This window comes from Drosophila novamexicana, unplaced genomic scaffold, assembly GCF_003285875.2.
Source record: "Drosophila novamexicana strain 15010-1031.04,08,12 unplaced genomic scaffold, DnovRS2.1 tig00000817-arrow-arrow-pilon, whole genome shotgun sequence".
Taxonomy (NCBI): Eukaryota; Metazoa; Arthropoda; class Insecta; order Diptera; family Drosophilidae; genus Drosophila; species Drosophila novamexicana.
The window spans coordinates 879,382-898,724 of NW_020824827.1; the positions used below are offsets into that span (position 1 = coordinate 879,382).

The following is a 19,343-nucleotide window of genomic DNA, read 5'->3' on the forward strand; positions in this document are numbered from 1 at the left end:
CGCCGCAAACACACACATAACTCGCCCTGGGCAGCACACTACCCGAAATGCCAGGCAAACCAGCCAGGCAGCCAGATCTATAACGGGCCAGACGCCAGTCTGACAGCTGCATGGCAAACAAGTTTTTGGTGCCTTTTTTTTTTTGGGGGGGCTAGCCAAACAAACCCTAAAATTTGGGTGCAACAAATAAAACAAGCAAGACACTTCAGCAATCGGTATGACGAATAATTAATACCCTTTCAAACTGGAATTGTTTATTATGCATAGTAAAGAGACGAACTGAAGATCCTGACTTTAATACACCCGGCTTTTGCTATAAAGCTCATTTGTCTAGCGAGAGGCACCCATATTCAGGTACTTATAGGGCATTTAGGTCAACCGCTACTATTTTGAGTAAAGTCCTTCCGAGAATAATAATAACAAAAATGAGAATAATAATATTAATAAGCATTATAATTTTCATAGTAGTATTATTATTAATAATAATAATAATTATCATAATAAAAACAATGCTAATGCTAATGCTAGTGATAATGGTATTGCTAATGCTAATGCTAATGCTAATGCTAATGCTAATGCAAATGCAAATCCTAATACGAATGATAATGCTCATGCTCATGATCATGCTCATCATTATGATAATGATAATGATAATGATAATGATAATGATAATGATAATGATAATGATAATGATAATGATAATGATAATGATAATCATAATGATAATGATAATGATAATGATAATGATAATGATAATGATAATGATAATGATAATGATAATGATAATGATAATGATAATGATAATGATAATGATAATGATAATGATAATGATAATGATAATGATAATGATAATGATAATGATAATGATAATGATAATGATAATGATAATGATAATGATAATGATTATAACAATGACAATGATAATAACAAAAAGAATCAACAAATTTGTAAGAGTATAATCAAAGTTTTGACTTTTAGATTTTCAGCTCTACGACAATATGTTTTAACTTAAAAAGGCTATAGGCAGTGGCCTTTTATTTATGCGGTATATATACTATTATATGCATGCATACTTCAACTATAAGCAGCAGCAGCAGCAGCGCGGCAGCAGCTACTAACTGCATCAGTGGCAGCTATTGAAAGCGAAAGCATAACTGACAAGGTAGCTTAGTTTGTGTTTTTCTGTTGTTGTCGTTTTTTGCACTTCTAAAACTGGTTCGCTGTCTGGCACTGTGGGCAGCCGCAAGTTTTCTAGAGACCACTTCAATAACACAGTGAAGCCAGCCCGGGCCTGGCCCGGGCCCGGCCACAGACCGGCTCAACTCTTGACTGCAACATTTTTGCAGTAGTCACAAGTCGTTGGCAGCTGTAATTGTTCTGCAAAGCCGCCTCTTGTTGCTGTAGTCTCTGACTGTAATTTCATATTCTTCCTGCATTCCGAAACCTTGAATCACATTTCTTGCATTTAATTGCACACATTTACAACAATTTTTTTTTGTTTTTAGCAAGCGGCGCCGTTGAGTGGCCGTCGTTGACCGCCGCGCTGGGTCAGTTTTAATAGCCGCTGCAGCGGCTGCTGCTACTGCTACTGCTGCTGCTGCTGCAACTGCAACTGCAACAGTGACGGCGGCGACCGCGACGGCGACTGCGACTGGCTGGCCTACCTTTTACTTGCACGCATCGACAGTTGACGGCCTGTTTTTAATGCCAGCCCCGGGCAATGAGTGCGTATTTGTTTATATGCGAGCGTGGCGGCATATCAATTGCATACATTGCACCGGCCACCGGTTGACCATCACATTGCTTTTACATTAAGAAATCATGTTAATTGCATTGATTTACATTTAATATAACGCGCCGAGTCAATTGACAGACGCATTGAAGTCAGCTACATCGGTGGGCCAAAGAATTATTACCCTCCTTGCCGGCAAATGGCCAAACACTTAATATAGAGCACTTTAAGGAGCATTCCTGAGTAATTGATTCGATGAGAAAGTGATTGGACTTAAACAAAAACTGCTTTTACTATAAATATTAATGATCGTCTGTCTGTCAATTCCTACAGCACCAAAGCTTCTTTCTGTTTTTCATTATGTTAAAGACTTTCAAGTTTAGTTTATGAATCTTGAAAAATAAATAGTTAAACATTATTTTAGATCAACGTTAGAATTATGAAGAAATTCGTAATAGATGTATTTGAAGAAGGTTTCTGAAAAGATTTGCTTGTACAATAATTATATTTACGGACTGTTTTTCTATGACAAATGAATAAGAGGTCTCTGATCAGAAAGAACTACATAATGCTGCAGAACTACGGCTCGTCTAGCTATCTTCAAAATTGAGAAACTAGTTTGCACGAAAACAAAATATTCCTGTTCTCCATTTGCCTGTTGAAACTGTTCAATAATATATAGATACACTTTTAGAGTCGTTTATATGTTTGTCTGAGTGTATCATACAAAGCGCTCGCATTTCGTGACCAACTTTTGGATCGCTCTGCAAGGGTATAAAAGTAACATTCTACACAGACAACGCGGCGTATGCGCAATGCGCCTAGAGCTTTTGCTAGAAATGCCAGGCGCATGACTCAGTCGCAAGACAGACAATGCACACGCACACACCCACAAGCACACACACACACAAACAATCTATGCAACCAATGAGGTGAAGTTCAACTATGAAATTCGGCTTTTTTGGGTAGGTAAATAGAAGCCGTGCCCTGAGGCCGGCAGCACTCGCCCAGAGTCCCAGGCCATAATTAGCTACAAGCGTCAACAACAACTCGAAATGGATGCTAGTTGCCTACACACACACACACACACACACACACACACACACACACACACACACACACCCGTTGAACTTTCAGGTATAAAATTCCATTTGCAACCCCCGCCTCAAAGCGCAAAACGTAACGCCGCAGATCAATTGAACGCCAGCCGAAATACAACAATGCTTGGCTAGTGCGACGCTGACGTCGACGTTGGCAGCGCTGCCAACGACGCTGGCGACGCGACAGTGCGCTGCGTGCATACAAAACAAGCAACTTACAGTTAAAAGCGACGCGTCGCTTACAATTACAATTACACGAGCGCACACATAGGTAAAATAGTGTGAGAGCGAGGGAGAGCGAGGGCGAGAGCGAGTGAGCGAGTGAGCCAGCACGCCAGCGAAAGGAAGAGAGATGCCCACGACGCACGGGTGCGACAGAGAGAGAGAGGTAGCGATTGTGAGTAACACACAACAAAGCTGACTGCTATGAGCCCCGCCGCTTGCTGGGGGTACCGTTGCAATCGTCGGTTGTCGGTGAACGTGCGCCGTCGCTGCGAGCGGCGCAGTCAGCGCCAGCCGCCGCCAGCGTCGCTGCCGCCGCCAGCGTCGGCGTTCTCTGGATTGTTCGCGGCTGGCGCGCATGCGCAGCGGTATAAAAAGCTCCCGCAACAGCCACAGCCACACACAGTTTCAAGTCGTCGGTCCAAGTGGTGCGCTATATCAAAGTTTTGTTCAAGTGCTGCGAGCCGCCTGCCTACCCTCCGTCTACATTAAGATTCGGTTACGTTTCGTCGAGCAACGGTTAAAAGCGTTATTACCAAATACACAACAACAACAACAACAACAGCAACCACAACAACAAAACACAATGAAGAAATTTATAGTTGTATTTGTGGCATTATTCGGAGCCGGTATGTATTAACTGTTAGTTATATGATGTTGAAGAGCAAGAGAAAGAAAAAGTCAAAAGAGAAGAAAACACGCTCGACGAGCCCAAACTCTCGCTCACACTCTCGCTCCCACTCTCTCCCTCTCTCTCTCTTACGCAATCAGCGTCGCGCTGAAGGACACTTGACAAAATGCTCAGCAGCGCAGTGTTAAAGAAGAAAGAAAGATACAAAATGTGACTTTTGAAATCGAGTGTGTTATAAAAGCGGGCGCTTGTGCAACAGGTGATCGGGTGGCTATGATCAACTATCCGGCCCAGCTTGGCCCACTTTTACCAACTTGGCCAATAGCAGGCGGAAAATACGAAATGAAAAACCCAAAAAAAAAAAAAACTAAATAAATAAAAAATAGCAAATGCAAACCGTAAGCGTAATCGAGCTGGAGTTGGCCATGTTGCAGCAATTCCCGACTTGACGTTTACTTGCATTTTCTGTACACACACACACACACACACACACACACACACACTCGATTGGTGTATCTATGAGTGTCTATCTGTATCTGTAGCTATTGTGTATCTGTATCTATTGGTTCGCTTCGATTTACCTCATCGCGAGGCGACGCCTTAAAAAGTGCACAAGAAATTACAACAGAGCCACGGCTCAGGGGTTCAGCTTGGCTGCATCGCTTACATCATCAGCATCATCATCATCATCAGCATCATTATCATCTTTGTTATTAATGATCTTTGGGCAACTTTTGCCCACATTTGCATGACATTGACATTGAAATGCTTTTTCAATATTTGCGCAAAAAACTGACAATTTTTGAAACACGTTCCAGGCCGGCTAATTGAAAAGATTGTTGCGCGAGATTATTTTTTTGTTGGCGCAGGAATTTTAAATACGCAGCAGCAGCTGCTGTGGCCACGCCCAGTTGGCCCATTAACAAAACTCGTTTCAACTGGGCCATCAAAGTGATTTTAGCCGCAACATTGTTGACGCTTTTTTCCAACAGGCGAACAAAAGAGCAGGGGAAAAAACGCTTTTGGCCAAATTGCGTGCTATGCATTTTGTTGTTGTCTCACTTTTTTTAATTGGCCAAAAACAATTTTAAAGTTATTAAACTTAACAAGAGCAACATTTAATGGGCCTAAGCAACGCATTGTCAAGTTCAAGTTGTTGCTGTTGCTGCTGTTGCTGTTGCTGCTGTTGCATAACAGCAGCAACTGTTGCTCGGCGTAGCACTCAAAAGCAACTGGCCAAATGGGCAAACACTTGGCCCAAATGTTGCCACAAGCATGCTAATCACAGCGATAAACAATTTAAGCGTTCAAAAGATTTCCGAAAAGCGACGCAAAACACAATAAATTTCCGCATTCGGTTGCGCGACTTTTTTAACCCCCGTTGTTGTTGCTGCTGGATTTTTGCATTGGCTGGCTGCTGCGGTTTAGTATCAGCAGCAGCAGCAGAAAAAGCGTAACAAATGCAAACAATATATATGTGTGTGTGTGTGTGTGTTGCCATTTTGGTATTGCCACACCACAGCAGCGGCAGCAACAGCAACAACAGCAGCAGCAGCAACAGCAAGTCACGCTTGAAAAGTTTTTATTTTGTGGCAACAAAATCAAACGAAATGGCCAAAACACACACACGCACACACACACACACACACAGCTGCGCGAGCTATGGCTTGCATTAGTGGCACAACAAACACACACACACGCGCACACACACACACACACGCACACATTAGCTGGATATCTGCGCTGATTTATGGGGCCAGGCAAGTGTAGCGCGCGGGTTGGCCCAAACAAACTAAAAACAACAACAAATACGAACAGGAAAAAAAAATGTATATATAAATAAAAATACGCCACTCGAAAGTCAATTTGCGTGCCACATTTCTGTATTTTTGCTGCTTTTTTTGGCCCCAGCTCAGGCTGTCGTCGAAGCGTTAAATTTAAAAAATAAATCTATAACTTTTTTGGCGCGCGGCTCACATGGGCTAAGACGGATTTGTGGCTCAGTATGTGACGCGTCAGAAACTATTCGAATATATGACACGGATGACGCACACAAGACACGCGCCAGCTCTCAGCAACAACACACATAACAACAACAACAGCAATAACAACAACTGCAGCAACAACAATCAACATTAGGCAAACAATTGAAAGGCAGATTAACCCACATATGTGGCATGCCGGCAGCAGCTAGGTGGGCAAATATTTAAATATCATTATGGCGCTATAGGGCAAAAACTGTTTTTGGCCAAAAAGAACAAGCGTCCCAAGAAGGCAACAACATTTAGCGGAAATGCCGCTAAAAGAGCTGTTGTTGTTGTTGTTGTTGCTAGGTAAATACCAACAAAGCAGAAGTGGGGCCAAAAACGAAACGAGACGAAACGAAATGAAATGAAACGTGCTTGAATGTCAGCAATTTTCTTGATTTATATGGCCGGCAATGTCTTGGCGCTAGCAGAGCCCAGACAACAATGCCAACAACAACAACAACACAAGCAACAACAACAACAACAACAAGCCCAAATGATAGATAGTTACAAGTGCCACAAAACACCTATTGTTGGTGGTAGCAAAAAAATACAACCAAATACAGCTCTTGCGGCTAACGATTATGAGTCGGAGCACATATCTATATATATATATATGTATATATATATACATACATTGGCAGCGGTCTGGCAGGGAAACTCTCAGCAGTTGGCTTCAAGTGTTTTTCGCTGGAATTTGTTGCCTTTCGAGTGGGTGTGCGTGTGTGTGTGTGTGTGCACTTCTAGTTCATTGAACTGCACTCTGTTGATATTCATATTTATGAGTCAGAACTGTAGCTGCAGCAGTCTGCATGCAATGAAATGCAAATTTGTCATTATTTGTCATGATATCATTTGCAGGACACGTAGCCATAAAAAAAAAAGTGATATGCATCTAGAAGGAAATGCCATAGATGACAGGCCAATTGATGAATGGCTTGATCAAGCCAAGGCTTAGCTCAGACCTCGCTGATCCTTAGCCATAAAATGTTAGACACGCCCAAAGCGGCGGCTGTTTGGCACAGAAAAAAAAAGACAACAAAAACCAAAAGTCGCCAATGTAACCAAAAGTAATTTTGTCTGAGCTCCAATTAATTGAGAAAACATCTTTGCAGCTGTCTGCGATATGTTTTACTAACTGAAATATCGTTTTAGCCTAAACGAATATTAAATTCGACTTTTATTTTTCTTCTTTGGAAAAAGAGTTTGCAGATTTTGCAAAACGAAACAATTGTTTTTTGTGCAGCATATCGAAATTGTTTTCGATTTTTAAATCTTTATACAAAAGAAAGCTCGAGAAGCATTTTTTCAGTATTATGGACTACCCTTAATGCTTGATTCACTGCAACAGTTAAAACTGTGTGGGCATAGACTTGACTGCCTTTCCCATCGAGATCAAAATGTTTCAAGATTCATTCATTTTCTTTTAAAATTCGACTTTAACGAAGCAAGATATATCGCATTTAGATAAAAAGTGCTGAGCAAATCGTTTCAATCTATATTCTCAATACTTTTGTGATATTATAGCATAGGAAAGCTAAAGGATCGAGGCTAATGCCCAGCTAAAGATTTATCGTTAAAAACAAGTGACATAGAAAAGGAACGGATATATATATAGGAGAGGTACAGTGCCTGCAAACTCTGGGATTGGCGAGAGCCAAGCGGGAAAGCCTTGACTCTCCTTGAAAAGCCAAGCATATTTATGAGCTAGAGATCGTTCAGTTCACCTTTCCAAAGGATTTACCTTCATACAACTAAAAACACAAACAAATATATGTGTATATTTATATTATTTTCACCTTGGCTGGCCTGCGATATGACGTACGACTAGTTATTTAAATAAATTGCGCAATTATGACTCTCACTCGCCGCCCCATTTGGGAATTAATTGACTAATGGGCGGGGGTCTGTAATAATAAAGATAATGCTCTGCCATGTGCATATCACATATCATTTGGCATTGTTGTGAAATAATAATGTAGTTGCAAATTGTGAATGTATTCATTGCTTAAGTTAAATTATTCATTTATTTGTATTATTTGCATCTTGACAATGTCTGTCATTTAGGTGAAACATAAATTAATTCAATTTCATATATATATATACACATTTTTTTTGTCTTGCGCTTTTTATTTATTAATTTGTGCATTATGAGGCGCTTTATCAGCCTGTGTGTGTGTGTGTGCGTGTGTAGTTTTGGTTAATTAAATGATTATGTTAATGGACGACCGGATGAACAGCAGTAGATATAAACAACAACAACAACAAGAGCCAGAGGAATGATATGCATTCAACCGACAAGACCAATACAATTGGCGGTTTGACTGTTAAAATGTCAATACAAATTTATTATTAAAACAAACACACACACACACGCACGCAGTTATTTTGTTTGCAAAAAACTGTAAATAAAAAACGTAATTAAGCGCTCAAAATTGATAGATAAAACAATAATTGCAAACAGCAAATTAAACAACATGCAACATGCAACATGCGGCAAGGCAAGGCAAGGCAATCAGTCTGGCCAAGTAAAGCCCGCTAATTTACGAGATTGACCAATTGGCCAGTTAAGGCGTATGCCATACATAAAAAGCAGGGCGTGCCAACCGGAAATGTCGCCCAAAAGAACCCAGACTAAGCACAGCTCAGACACCGGCGAGTGGGTTAGCAGTAGTAAGTATGTGGCAAATGTGCAAATGTGCAAATGTAGCGGATTCTTGTCCAACCGGTTCTCAAATGCGGCCTAGAATTGAGTTGCTTTGCTTTCGTTTTCATTTAGCGGGGCAGCTTCTAGAACGAATTAATTAGCAGTTGAAATATTCCAGAAATGACATCAGTTCTTCTGTCGATTGTTATTTATAAAATCAATCAAGGAAATTCCAAGGCAAATATGTTAAAAATGAAGCAACCAAATTGGAACATGGTTTAATTTAATTTAGAACAGAACCAGAAAAAATAAATATATATTCAGAAGCATTTCCTAATAAAACATAAAATATTTATAGTAGGTGATATTAGATAAATGCAATTTAACACAATCTAATTAAGATAAATATATTTTTGAAAAAAGTAAGAGGTTCTAGTCGGGAGCTCCCGACTAGGGGATACCCTGAACCCTCTTCTTCCAACATCAAATGCATATATATATTCTATTTTAGAATCTATATGTCAAGTTTGGCGACTCTAGCTTTTATTATTTACCAAAATTGCCCAAAAAACAGGATATCGATATCGATTTTTATCGATTGCTTGGAAACTAGGAGCATCTACATCTAAAATTTCAATTTCAATTTTGTTCATACATACGGACGGACGGACGGACGGACGGACGGACGGACGGACGGATCGACGAACAGACAGACGGACATGGCTAGATCGACTCGGCTATTGATGCTGATTAAGAGTATATATACTTTATGGGGTCGGAGAAGATTCCTTCTGCCTGTTACATACATTTGGATTTTGCACAAATACAATATACCCTTATACCCATTTTTAATGGGTTCAGGGTATAAAAAGACTTTGCATGATAGAATGCTTGATAGAATTTCTTGAGAAATAAAACATATAAAAAATAGATGCTTATGGATATTCAAGGACCTTAAGACAAGGGCCAGCACTTAGCGCCCTTTAGCAGCACTCTGATCAATGTCCGCTTTTCTACTTTGGTAAATGTTACAAATATATTGCGTATACGCCAGTTGGGCCAGCAGCTAGCAGCAGCTGCTCAAAGGTAATTGTTTAGTTAACATGTGGTATTTACGCTGCGCGACAAATGCACACACCCCACACACACACATACATAACTGAATGTAATCATCAGTGTGGGCATGGCAGTACAGTGTGTACATATGTAAGCGCATTAGTGCTGCGGTCTGCTGCTGTGGCTGCCACTGTTGCCGCCAGAGGCCATGCCATGCCCCTTCGCCATGACGCATTTCTATTGCCTGTTTGCCTCAGAGGGCTGCCAGTTGTGGCTGGGATTGGGGCTGGGGCTGGGACTGGGGCTGGGGCTGCACTTGGTTTGAATTGCGCTTTTTGTGCATTGCTTCAGTTGTTGCAACAACAAAACTAAATTATTATAACTGTTGGCTGCGTACACTCCGAGAGTTTGGCTTTGTTTGTTAGTTGTTAAATGTCGTGTGTACATATGCGAGAGAGTCCCTCTCTCTCCATCTGCCCCTCTCACTGTGTGCTCAGCTGCTAAGTGCTTGAAAGTGCCTGTTTGAAATGGCATTGCGTTTGCAGGCACACCTGAGCTGGAGCTGGGCAGCAGCAGCATTAGAGCTTCTGTTGTAACCAAAAACTGTGCCCTGAAAATTACTCAACAAGTTGTATGTGCATAAAATCTTTATTATCTTTGGTTTTTCCCAAAACTCATAAACAGGCCAAATTGCAAAAAGTAAATTGTTATTATATTTCACAATAATTGCTGTCCGCCAAACTCTTGTTTTAATAGTTTTAATAGAGCCGCAAAAAGTCTTCGTTTTTCTTTTATATTAAAAACTTAAAAGCATAAAAAACTGGCAAGAATAAATAAAGTTATATGAGATTATTTTACTTTATTTTTACACAACGTTAACATTTTTTTTTGAAAAGTTTTTATTTATTTTGAAGCAAAACTCAAATTTAGAGAAAAAAGGGAAAATAAATTGTTAATATATATATTTTCTATGCTCAGATCTGCTTTAAAATTATAGTAAATTTATATTTTAATTGTTTTCTCCTTAAACAACACTTATGTGGCGTAGTGTTGGGAAATATTGTAAAATAAGTTCATATACAAATTGATTGAAAATTCATATTTTGACCTAAACTCTTGCTAATCATAAAACTGACTACTGACTATAACGAAATATCTCCATAATTAACAATATTAGAGCAAACAAGTGAAGGGTCAGGGCGAGAGAGAGAGGGGGAGTGCATGTTTATTTTATTTTATAATGCAATTGACTAACTGCTCCCAACTGACCCGCTGACCAAAAGTTCAAATAATAAATATAAGCCCAAATTTATCAAGGTATGTGTGTGTGCGTGTGCGTGTGCAGTTGATGAGTGTGTTTACACACACACACACAAAATAAATTCCATATGAAAACAAAGTTTTTAATTAAATTCTGCAAATAATTTGATAATCGCCAACGGTTTTGATTTCTGTTCTGTGCACAACAAACTTTTATGTATATTAAATTTGATATTTGATTAGTTTACACAACATGAAAATTGCATGTTGTTTGGTTTATCAAGTGTTGCCTGAGGCTTAGTATCCTTTTTTTGTCCCCTCCCCCCCCCCACATATATTTATTCATTTATTCTTTTGCCAATCTTTTTGGCCCCATTCATGTGGTGACGCCCTCCTGGGTAGGCGTGGCAGGTGAGGCAGGCTGCACTTCTGATTGGGCATTTGTAGCCCGACCGCAGTTTTGCGGCTTTGCAATTAGATTATCACACAAGGGCGTGGTGCCGGGGAGGTGGAGGAGGCGGCCCAGGACACTTGCATTTGTTCATTTTGTTGCGAATTCGTTTGGCAAATGTTAAAAACGTGAATAATTATTTGCTGGCCGGCTGCTGCTGCTGCCATTTGATTTCGATTTGCAGTGAAACGAAATTAAATAAAATAAAATAAAATCAAATGCATTGCCGAGTGCAGGCTAAAAAAAATACCGCATTAGTTGGGGTATATAAATGCAATTTAGTTCGTTACGCTTTGCGGTTGCACTAAGCTCGGTTGGCGAGAGGGGCGAGGGGCGAGCGAGAGGCGACGATAAGTCCTTGGTGGCGCGTTTCAGGTGCTTCAACCCAGCCGCACAGGGTTCGGCATGGATGTCGATACCGTCGGCGGTGACGCTGTAATTTCATCGCCAAAAAAAAAAAGAAGCACAGAAAACAACAAAAAAGAGAAACAACAGCCAGCGCAAAAAGTAAATGCAGTTGGCCCTGAGCTGTCAACGCAACACACACACGTGTGTGTGTCTGTGTCTGTGTGTGTGTGTGTGTATGTGTATCTCAGATCTCTAGAGCTGTCTGTTGAAAGTTGCCAGCAAGATTTATTGGCAGCCATCGTCTGGGACGACTTTTTAAAGTGAATGCCTTTTGCACAAGTTGACAAATTGTTGTGTGTGTGTGTGTGTGTGTATCATGTTAATATGCGCCTGTATCTATATATATATATATATATATATATATGTTTATGCGTGTAACAATTAGCCGGCCATTTGGCATTGGCCATGCAATTACTCTGGGGGGCCACTTTGGGGCCTATTAGTCGCCACGCCTCGCTCGCATAAATAATGCCAACAAATTGATTTCAATTAGTTTGAAATTTCTATGCACTTTGGTCTAATTTGTGGACTTTCTCCACTCTTTCAGCTGTCGCCCAACAGAGCTTCAAGTGTCCGGATGACTTTGGCTTCTATCCACACGAGACGTCCTGCGACAAGTATTGGAAGTGCGACAATGGCGTCTCCGAGCTAAAGACCTGCGGCAACGGTTTGGCCTTCGATGCCACAGACTCCAAATTCCTCACGGAGAACTGCGACTATCTGCACAATGTCGAGTGCGGCGAACGCACCGAGCTGGGTGAGTTAACACTCAAACAGATCTAGTCCAATCAGAAATTTTAAATGAACGGTTTTTTGTGCAGAACCTCCAATTACCACGCCGCATTGCTCGCGTCTGTACGGCATCTTCCCCGATGAGAACAAGTGCGATGTGTTCTGGAACTGCTGGAACGGCGAGCCATCCAGATACCAGTGCTCGCCCGGTCTGGCCTACGATCGTGATGCACGTGTCTGCATGTGGGCCGATCAGGTGCCCGAGTGCAAGAATGAAGGTGAGTTTGAAAACTGAACTGAACCAACATTTTGTTCTCTTTAACTTAATGTTAAATGCTTGCAGAGGTTGCCAATGGCTTTGCCTGCCCGGCTGCTGGTGAGCTGGCCAATACCGGCTCGTTCTCCCGTCATGCACATCCCGAGGATTGCCGCAAGTACTATATTTGCCTGGAGGGCGTGGCACGCGAATATGGCTGCCCCATCGGCACAGTTTTCAAGATCGGCGACAGCGATGGCACCGGCAACTGCGAGGATCCCGAGGATGTTCCCGGCTGGTAAGTTGACCATTTATTTGTTTTTTTTTTTTTTTGCTTTTTTTATCGACCTTATGCGTGTATACACTATATTAAGCACTTGGGTTTTGCTTGTTTTTTTGTTTTTGTTGTTAATTGATTTTGCTTGGAAACGTTGATTTTGAGTTTCGAGTTTACCTTGCCACGCTTGCACCACAGACCACAGTCCACAACTCAAAGCTGCCTCTCGTTAGCACCCATCACAACAGACTCGATTCTTTCACTAACCTCTTATCACACAAACACACTCAGTCATACACACACACACAGTCACACTCATTTACATACATTTCTCTTGGCCTATTCTCACATATGTCTTTACCTCGTCCCTTTACAATTGCAGCGAAGACTACTATGGTGATCTGGACTTGAAGAGCATCCGCAAAAGCGAGCTTCTAGCTGGATTGAACACTGAAGGTCGCACTAAGAGCGCGCCCAAAACCAAAGCTGCCACCTCATAAACATAACAACAACAACTAAAAAAATAAACCAATTAAAAATGAAAAAGAAATACTATAACAAGAACAAAAAGAAACTACAACAACTACAACAATATCAGCTCAACTCCTTTGCCCCCAACTTTCCTACTCTCACATATCACAAAGTCACCTCTAACAAATTGAAAAAAAAAAAAATTAGAATGAAAAGAAAAGAAATACTCAAAATCAATCTATTTTCTACTATATATCACATCAGTTTTCGTTCTATCCTTTCGTTATTTTTTTTTTGTTTAACCTATTCATGAGTCAAATTGTTGATATATATATATATATATATATACATATATATGTTCGGTGTCTTCCAAATTTTTGAAAATCTTGAGAACATGTTGTGTAATCAAATGTGCGAAAAACAAAAGTGTAAACAACATCGAGAAGAGAGAGAGAAAAATATCTTTCAAATTGAAGAGTAAAATTGAGAGATTTGTACATTTAAGTGATCTTTGTTTATAAGCTTATAATTTTATTTTATACATAAAAAAACAAAAAATATACACAAAAACTAAAAAACAAAAAACCAACAAATTTAGTTATTTTTATGCGACATTTATTTCGTTAGATTGCGATTAAATAGAAAAGTGTTTTCTGGCGTTTTTTATACCCCGAACCCATTAAAAATGAGTATAAGGGTATATTGTATTTGTGCAAAATGCTAATGTATGTCGATCTAGCCATATCCGTCTGTCTGTCCGTCCGTCTGTCCGTCCGTCCGTCCGTCCATCCGTATGTATGAATGCAAGGATCTCAGAACCTATAAGAGCTTGAGACTTGAAATTTTAGATGTAGGTGCTCCTAGTGCCTGCGCAGATCGAGTTTGATTTTTAGATAATCGATAACTGACTCCGTTTCCAAGCAATCGATAAAAACGATATCGATATCATGTTTTTGGGGCAATTTTGGTAAATAATAAGAGCTATAATATATATATGCATTTGATGTTGGAAGAAGAGGGTTCAGGGTATCCCCTAGTCGGGAGCTCCCGACTAGAACCTCTTACTTGTTTTGAATTATTTTATTGATACTGTTTAAGGACTTTTGCCTAAGGCATTATGTAATAGCCAAATTGTATCTGTTACCAAACCTTGTTTTTCTCATATATATGGAGATATTGTTCAGGTAAATACATGAAAGAAGTTATATTTATTCTACTTTTCCTTATTAGAAAATCACACAGAATTTGTATTACTTCTCGAGTATTTAAAGGAGAATCCAATACCCTTATATATATCATCTTCAACAGTTCATGGGCTATGATAGTTATTTCGTTAGGCTATTGAAGTTAAATTGACAGTAAAAAAAAATTTTTTAAGAATCGATATATTCGAACTATCTGAAATGTAGCCTTTAACTTTCATACCACGCATCACACCAACTAGTCCAAAATTTAACAGAATTTGTACTTCTCTCATGATATTTATTTCATGAAAATGCTTCACTTCGGAATATAGAAAGAAGAGTGTGTGGCTTACTAAGACTTTAATTCAAGATCTTGATATTTATCAGCATTGATGGGCTATGAGAGTTATTTCGTTAAGCTGATGCTGTGATACTGAGCATCGAGTTAATAGTACTTAATGTGTTTCCACTCTTAACTTTATCAAATCTCAAATAGAGTCTTTAAGTTTCATATCTATCAACACTTCAAATAATCCAAATCATTGTCATATTTACTAACTGTGCCTCTTGAGGTCCCACTCTGCAGACGTACTGAAAGTAAAACCGAACAGCACCTAGGCCAAAGTTCAGCTGCCCGAGCGACCCCACGATTTAAAGCTCTATTTGAGCAACTAGAAGTCGAACAATTTTTGGCTGGGAAAAGTACGAGCAAACTCGTAAACACTCGTAAATTATTTATAATTTTGCCATTGGGCTGTTGGCATGTGAGGCGGGCTCGGGGTGTTGGAGGTGCTGTTTGGGGGTGTGTCTGGGGGCTGGGGGGCGTGTGTTTTTGCGCTATTTCGTTTGGCTGTGTTTGCCGTCTAAAGTCGTAGAGTCTGCAAATAATAAGTAAACAGAAAAGTTTGCGACGCCAGCCATATTTGTCGCAAATGAAAAGTTGGCAGCTATTTCGACTGCCCAGGAAGTCTTTGCCAACGGGCGTCGACAGCGGCGTCGACTGCGGCGTCAACTGCGGCGTCAGCGTCGTTGACATCTTTTGAAATGCACAAGAACTTTGTTAATTATTCATTAGATTCTATAAACAAAAACGCGATACAAAAACTTTAAATGAATTTTCAAATTATCAACACAATTGCAGGCAGAACCAACACACACACACACACAGACACACACACGCACACACTAGCACGTGGGCAGCGACAGCGAGGCAGGCGGGCGGTTGGTCGCCCCACTAAATCATAAAAGTGGGCAAAACTTTACTATGCCTTGACTTTTGGGTGTGTGTGCTTAAATGTGTGTGTGAGTGTGTGTGTCGTGTGTGTGCATAGCCACACACACACACATTCGCATACACTTGCCACATTTTTGAAAGAGTTTTAAAACTAATTAAATAAAAATTATAAAACTGCAGGAACTCAAGGCGCAGCCAAGGCAAAAGGAAACATTTAGCTAGGCTGTGTGTAATAGTGTGTGTGTTGTGTGTGTGTGTGTGTGTGTGTGTGTGTGTGTGTGTGTGTGTGTGTGTGTGTGTGTGTGTGTGTGTGTGTGTGTGTGTGTGCGGGGGTAGAGCTTACTGGCAAATGTTTAACAGCGCGCGCAAAGGACTGCAACATTTTTGAAAATTAGTACAAAGTGACCGAAATGCACATAATTCGCTGTTGGCGAGAGAGAGAGAGGGAGGGCGAGAGAGAGAGAGAGGGGGGGGGGGGGGGGATATACGCACACAAATCCCGGCAAAGAACAGAACTCTTGTTATCATATTTTGCTTTCACCTGCCTTAAAACAGTCGCATGCAGTTGTTGCAAATCTCCAATTAAAAGTTGTTGCACTGGCAACGAGTCCTTTGCCCTGCCGCTGCTGCTGCAAGCGGAGCAGAATTTTTGTGGCGACGTCAAAATACACCAAGCACATAAAAGTGTTTTATAAACATAAATGATTAAACAAAGTTGGACAACCCCAGCTGCCACAGCAGCAACAGTTGCTCTGCCACAAGCACAAGATATTCCGCAGCAAATAGAAATATAGTCGTGTCCGGGTCTAGGGCTTACAGCAGGACAACTGCTGCTGGATCTACTGCTACTGCTGCTGCTGCTGCTACTGCTTTTGCTACTGCAACTGTTGTTGATGGATAATAAGCGCGCTTTAGCTTTCGCCATCTGTCCGCTTGTCTGAGTCTGTGCTGGCTATGAAAATCCTTTTAACGTTTTGACTCTAATTAATTTTAATGATCTTATAAACGCACAGCAAGCACACAAAACTAACAGCAGCCAACTGCCTGCCAATACTAAGCAGCACGGACCACATAAATACACAATATGCTGGCATATATACAGACCAGCTAACCATGCGAGAGCGCATTAGCTGGAACACAGAATAAACAATGTGCAAAAAAGTAAACTAAAGTATGACCATCTGCGTAAGACTAACGCCGAAGTTTAGATACCCTTTTAGTTAATTGCTGAGCTTGGATATGTAGGAACTTGACTACCGACCGATAGTTTATATGACAGCTATATGATATAGTGCTTCGATTCGGCCATTTTCGACATTTGCACTCTGCCTTCAACCGAAAAGTGAACCTAGGCAGAATTTTATGTTCTAAGCTTGACGAACAGACGTATATCGGCTGATTAATATAAAAACGATTTAACACTTTACTTTACTCATTGTTTGACAAAATTGAAAATACCTCCACGAAATATATTTCAAATTGTTAAACTGTTTTGCCCAAGCTAAGGTTAAACATTGTTAAAAAGCGTTGGCTCATGGATTAAAAGCGAGGTTAAGTTGGATATCAGGAAGGCCAACAGACATTTTCTATCTGACATTGAAACTCGCTGCTGAACACTCTTTTGACATACGACAGATGCATTGTTAAGATCGTAGCTACTGAGTTTTGCTTAAATATATACAAAGTCCAAAAAGTTGTTCATACTTAAAGTTAGTAAAAACATAATATACTGATCTTCTCTGCTTGAAACTGACATATAAACTGCTAGAAATAAAGTGAAACTTTGCCAACTTTCTCAAGAATTGTTATACATATGTATATAGTTTCATATACATATTGTTTATCTTTTCTGCCATGCGTCGCACATGCCTCGACACTATTGTAATACTCTTTAGCCGGAGAGTATAATAAATATATTTTATATAAAAAACAAACAAAAAAACACAAAAAGATGGCCAAACAATTTCCGTTCATATTTTTGTTAGCTTAGAATGCCATGTCCTGGGGTTTTGCCCAATTCCATTTAATTTAATTTAATAGCTTTGCGCATTTTGTCATTTGCTGGACCAGACCACATCGCGCAGTTTCTATGAAGAGCGCTGCGTGCATGTCCTGCTGCTGCTGCTGATGCTGCTGCTGTTGATGCCTGACAGCGTCTGCCCATTGCCGAGTCCGTCGCTTTAAAGGCAATTTGCTGTTTCCCTATGGTCTTTCTGTGTGTCTGTGTTTGTGTGTGTGCGGTTGATGTTGTTGTTATTGCGGGATGCTAGGAAACAAGCGAGCATCTTCTTTTAATCCTTGATGTCCTGTTGCTTTGACCTTGCGCCATCCCATTCATTCAGCTGACTGTGACGCAAATCCTTGTACAGTAGCGTTCGCCTTTTCATCAGAGCCTCGCCACTCACCACTCGCCACTCGCCGCTCTCTTAACAAGTTTTTAACAATATTATTTTTTATAATTATGGTTTTCATAAAAAAAACCTTTTGTTGATTTATTAGACAAAGGACGGGCACTTCAGGCGGGGCATAGCTTTATAAAAGTAGCAATCAGAATGTGCCAGCATGCCACAAAGCGTCGACAAAAAAATATGTACAAAATCCTCTCTCTGTCACTTAAAATAATTTTGGCCAGCTAACCAAACACACACACACACACACACACGACACTTGTGTCAAGCGTGGCAGTCGCAACAGCAGAAGAATTTAATTAAACAAATCAACGCAAAGCCAAACCAAAAATTAGTGCATATTACGTATACGCAGCGTTAAACAAACAAATTTCCTTTCATTCCTTTCTTTTTTCCTTTTTTTTGTTTTAATATTTTGTGTTTTCTTTTTTCTTTATAGCGAGGATTACTACGGCGACGTAGACCTCAAAGCTTTAAAAAAATTGGGCTTTTAAATAATACAAATAAAAAATATTAAAAAAAAAAGAACAAACAAAAAAAACAAAGCACACAAAAGCCAAGGCAGTTGGGCCATCATCCAGAAATCGCGGCGTAATGAGCAAGAAGCCAGCAGCCAGGAGCCAGGAGGAGCCAAGGGAGCGAGAAGCCGCCATAACGGCGGGTTGAAAAGGCTTGCCACACAGCGTTAAGTATGCACAAAGAATATTAAGAAATACTTAGACACACACACTCGCACACACACACACACACAGTTGACTTTAAAGACTGAACAAAAGTAGAGACAGCGAAGCCTTAACAAAATGTTACAGAATGAAAGCCCACAAGCCCGCATAATGAACGCGAATCGAACAACATTAAAGTATTTAGTAACCAAGACAATAGCTTAAAGAATATCTGTACAATATATTATTTTGCTCACATATATTTGGCTTCATTAGCATTCGCCAAGAAACCTCATCCCCCCCGACAAAAAAAAGCATAAGCAAAAGCAAAGTCGTAGTTATTAACAGAGCAAAGCTAAAACAGCAAATGGAAGCAAAGTCAAATTTAAACTTAACTTATTAACCAAATGTCAAAGAAATACATGAACAAATACACAGCCGAAGCACATAATTATTATATGCAATGTATATAGCTGCAATTTATATATTAAGTTTCATACAAATAAAGTTAAACATTAAAATAAATATTGAGCAACGCATTTCTTTTAATTGGAATTTATGATATGTGTAAAAAAAAAAAGAGAA

The 19,343-nt window shown here is 40.1% G+C and overlaps 1 protein-coding gene across 2 annotated transcripts; it reads left to right on the plus strand.

The window, feature by feature from the left end:
* Positions 1-3,481: 3,481 nt before the first annotated feature.
* On the plus strand, positions 3,482-19,219 carry LOC115764011 (protein obstructor-E). Of its 2 annotated transcripts, none has more exons than XM_030706836.1 (5): positions 3,482-3,683; positions 12,082-12,291; positions 12,356-12,544; positions 12,610-12,820; positions 18,536-19,219. In XM_030706836.1, exons 1-5 carry the CDS (start codon positions 3,641-3,643, stop codon positions 18,588-18,590), a joined length of 708 nt encoding a protein of 235 aa, XP_030562696.1. In that variant the 5' UTR covers positions 3,482-3,640; the 3' UTR covers positions 18,591-19,219. The 2 variants fall into 2 exon arrangements, with proteins under 2 accessions (XP_030562696.1, XP_030562695.1); XM_030706835.1 differs by lacking the exon at positions 18,536-19,219 and adding an exon at positions 13,182-13,600.
* The last annotated feature ends 124 nt before the right edge of the window (positions 19,220-19,343 follow it).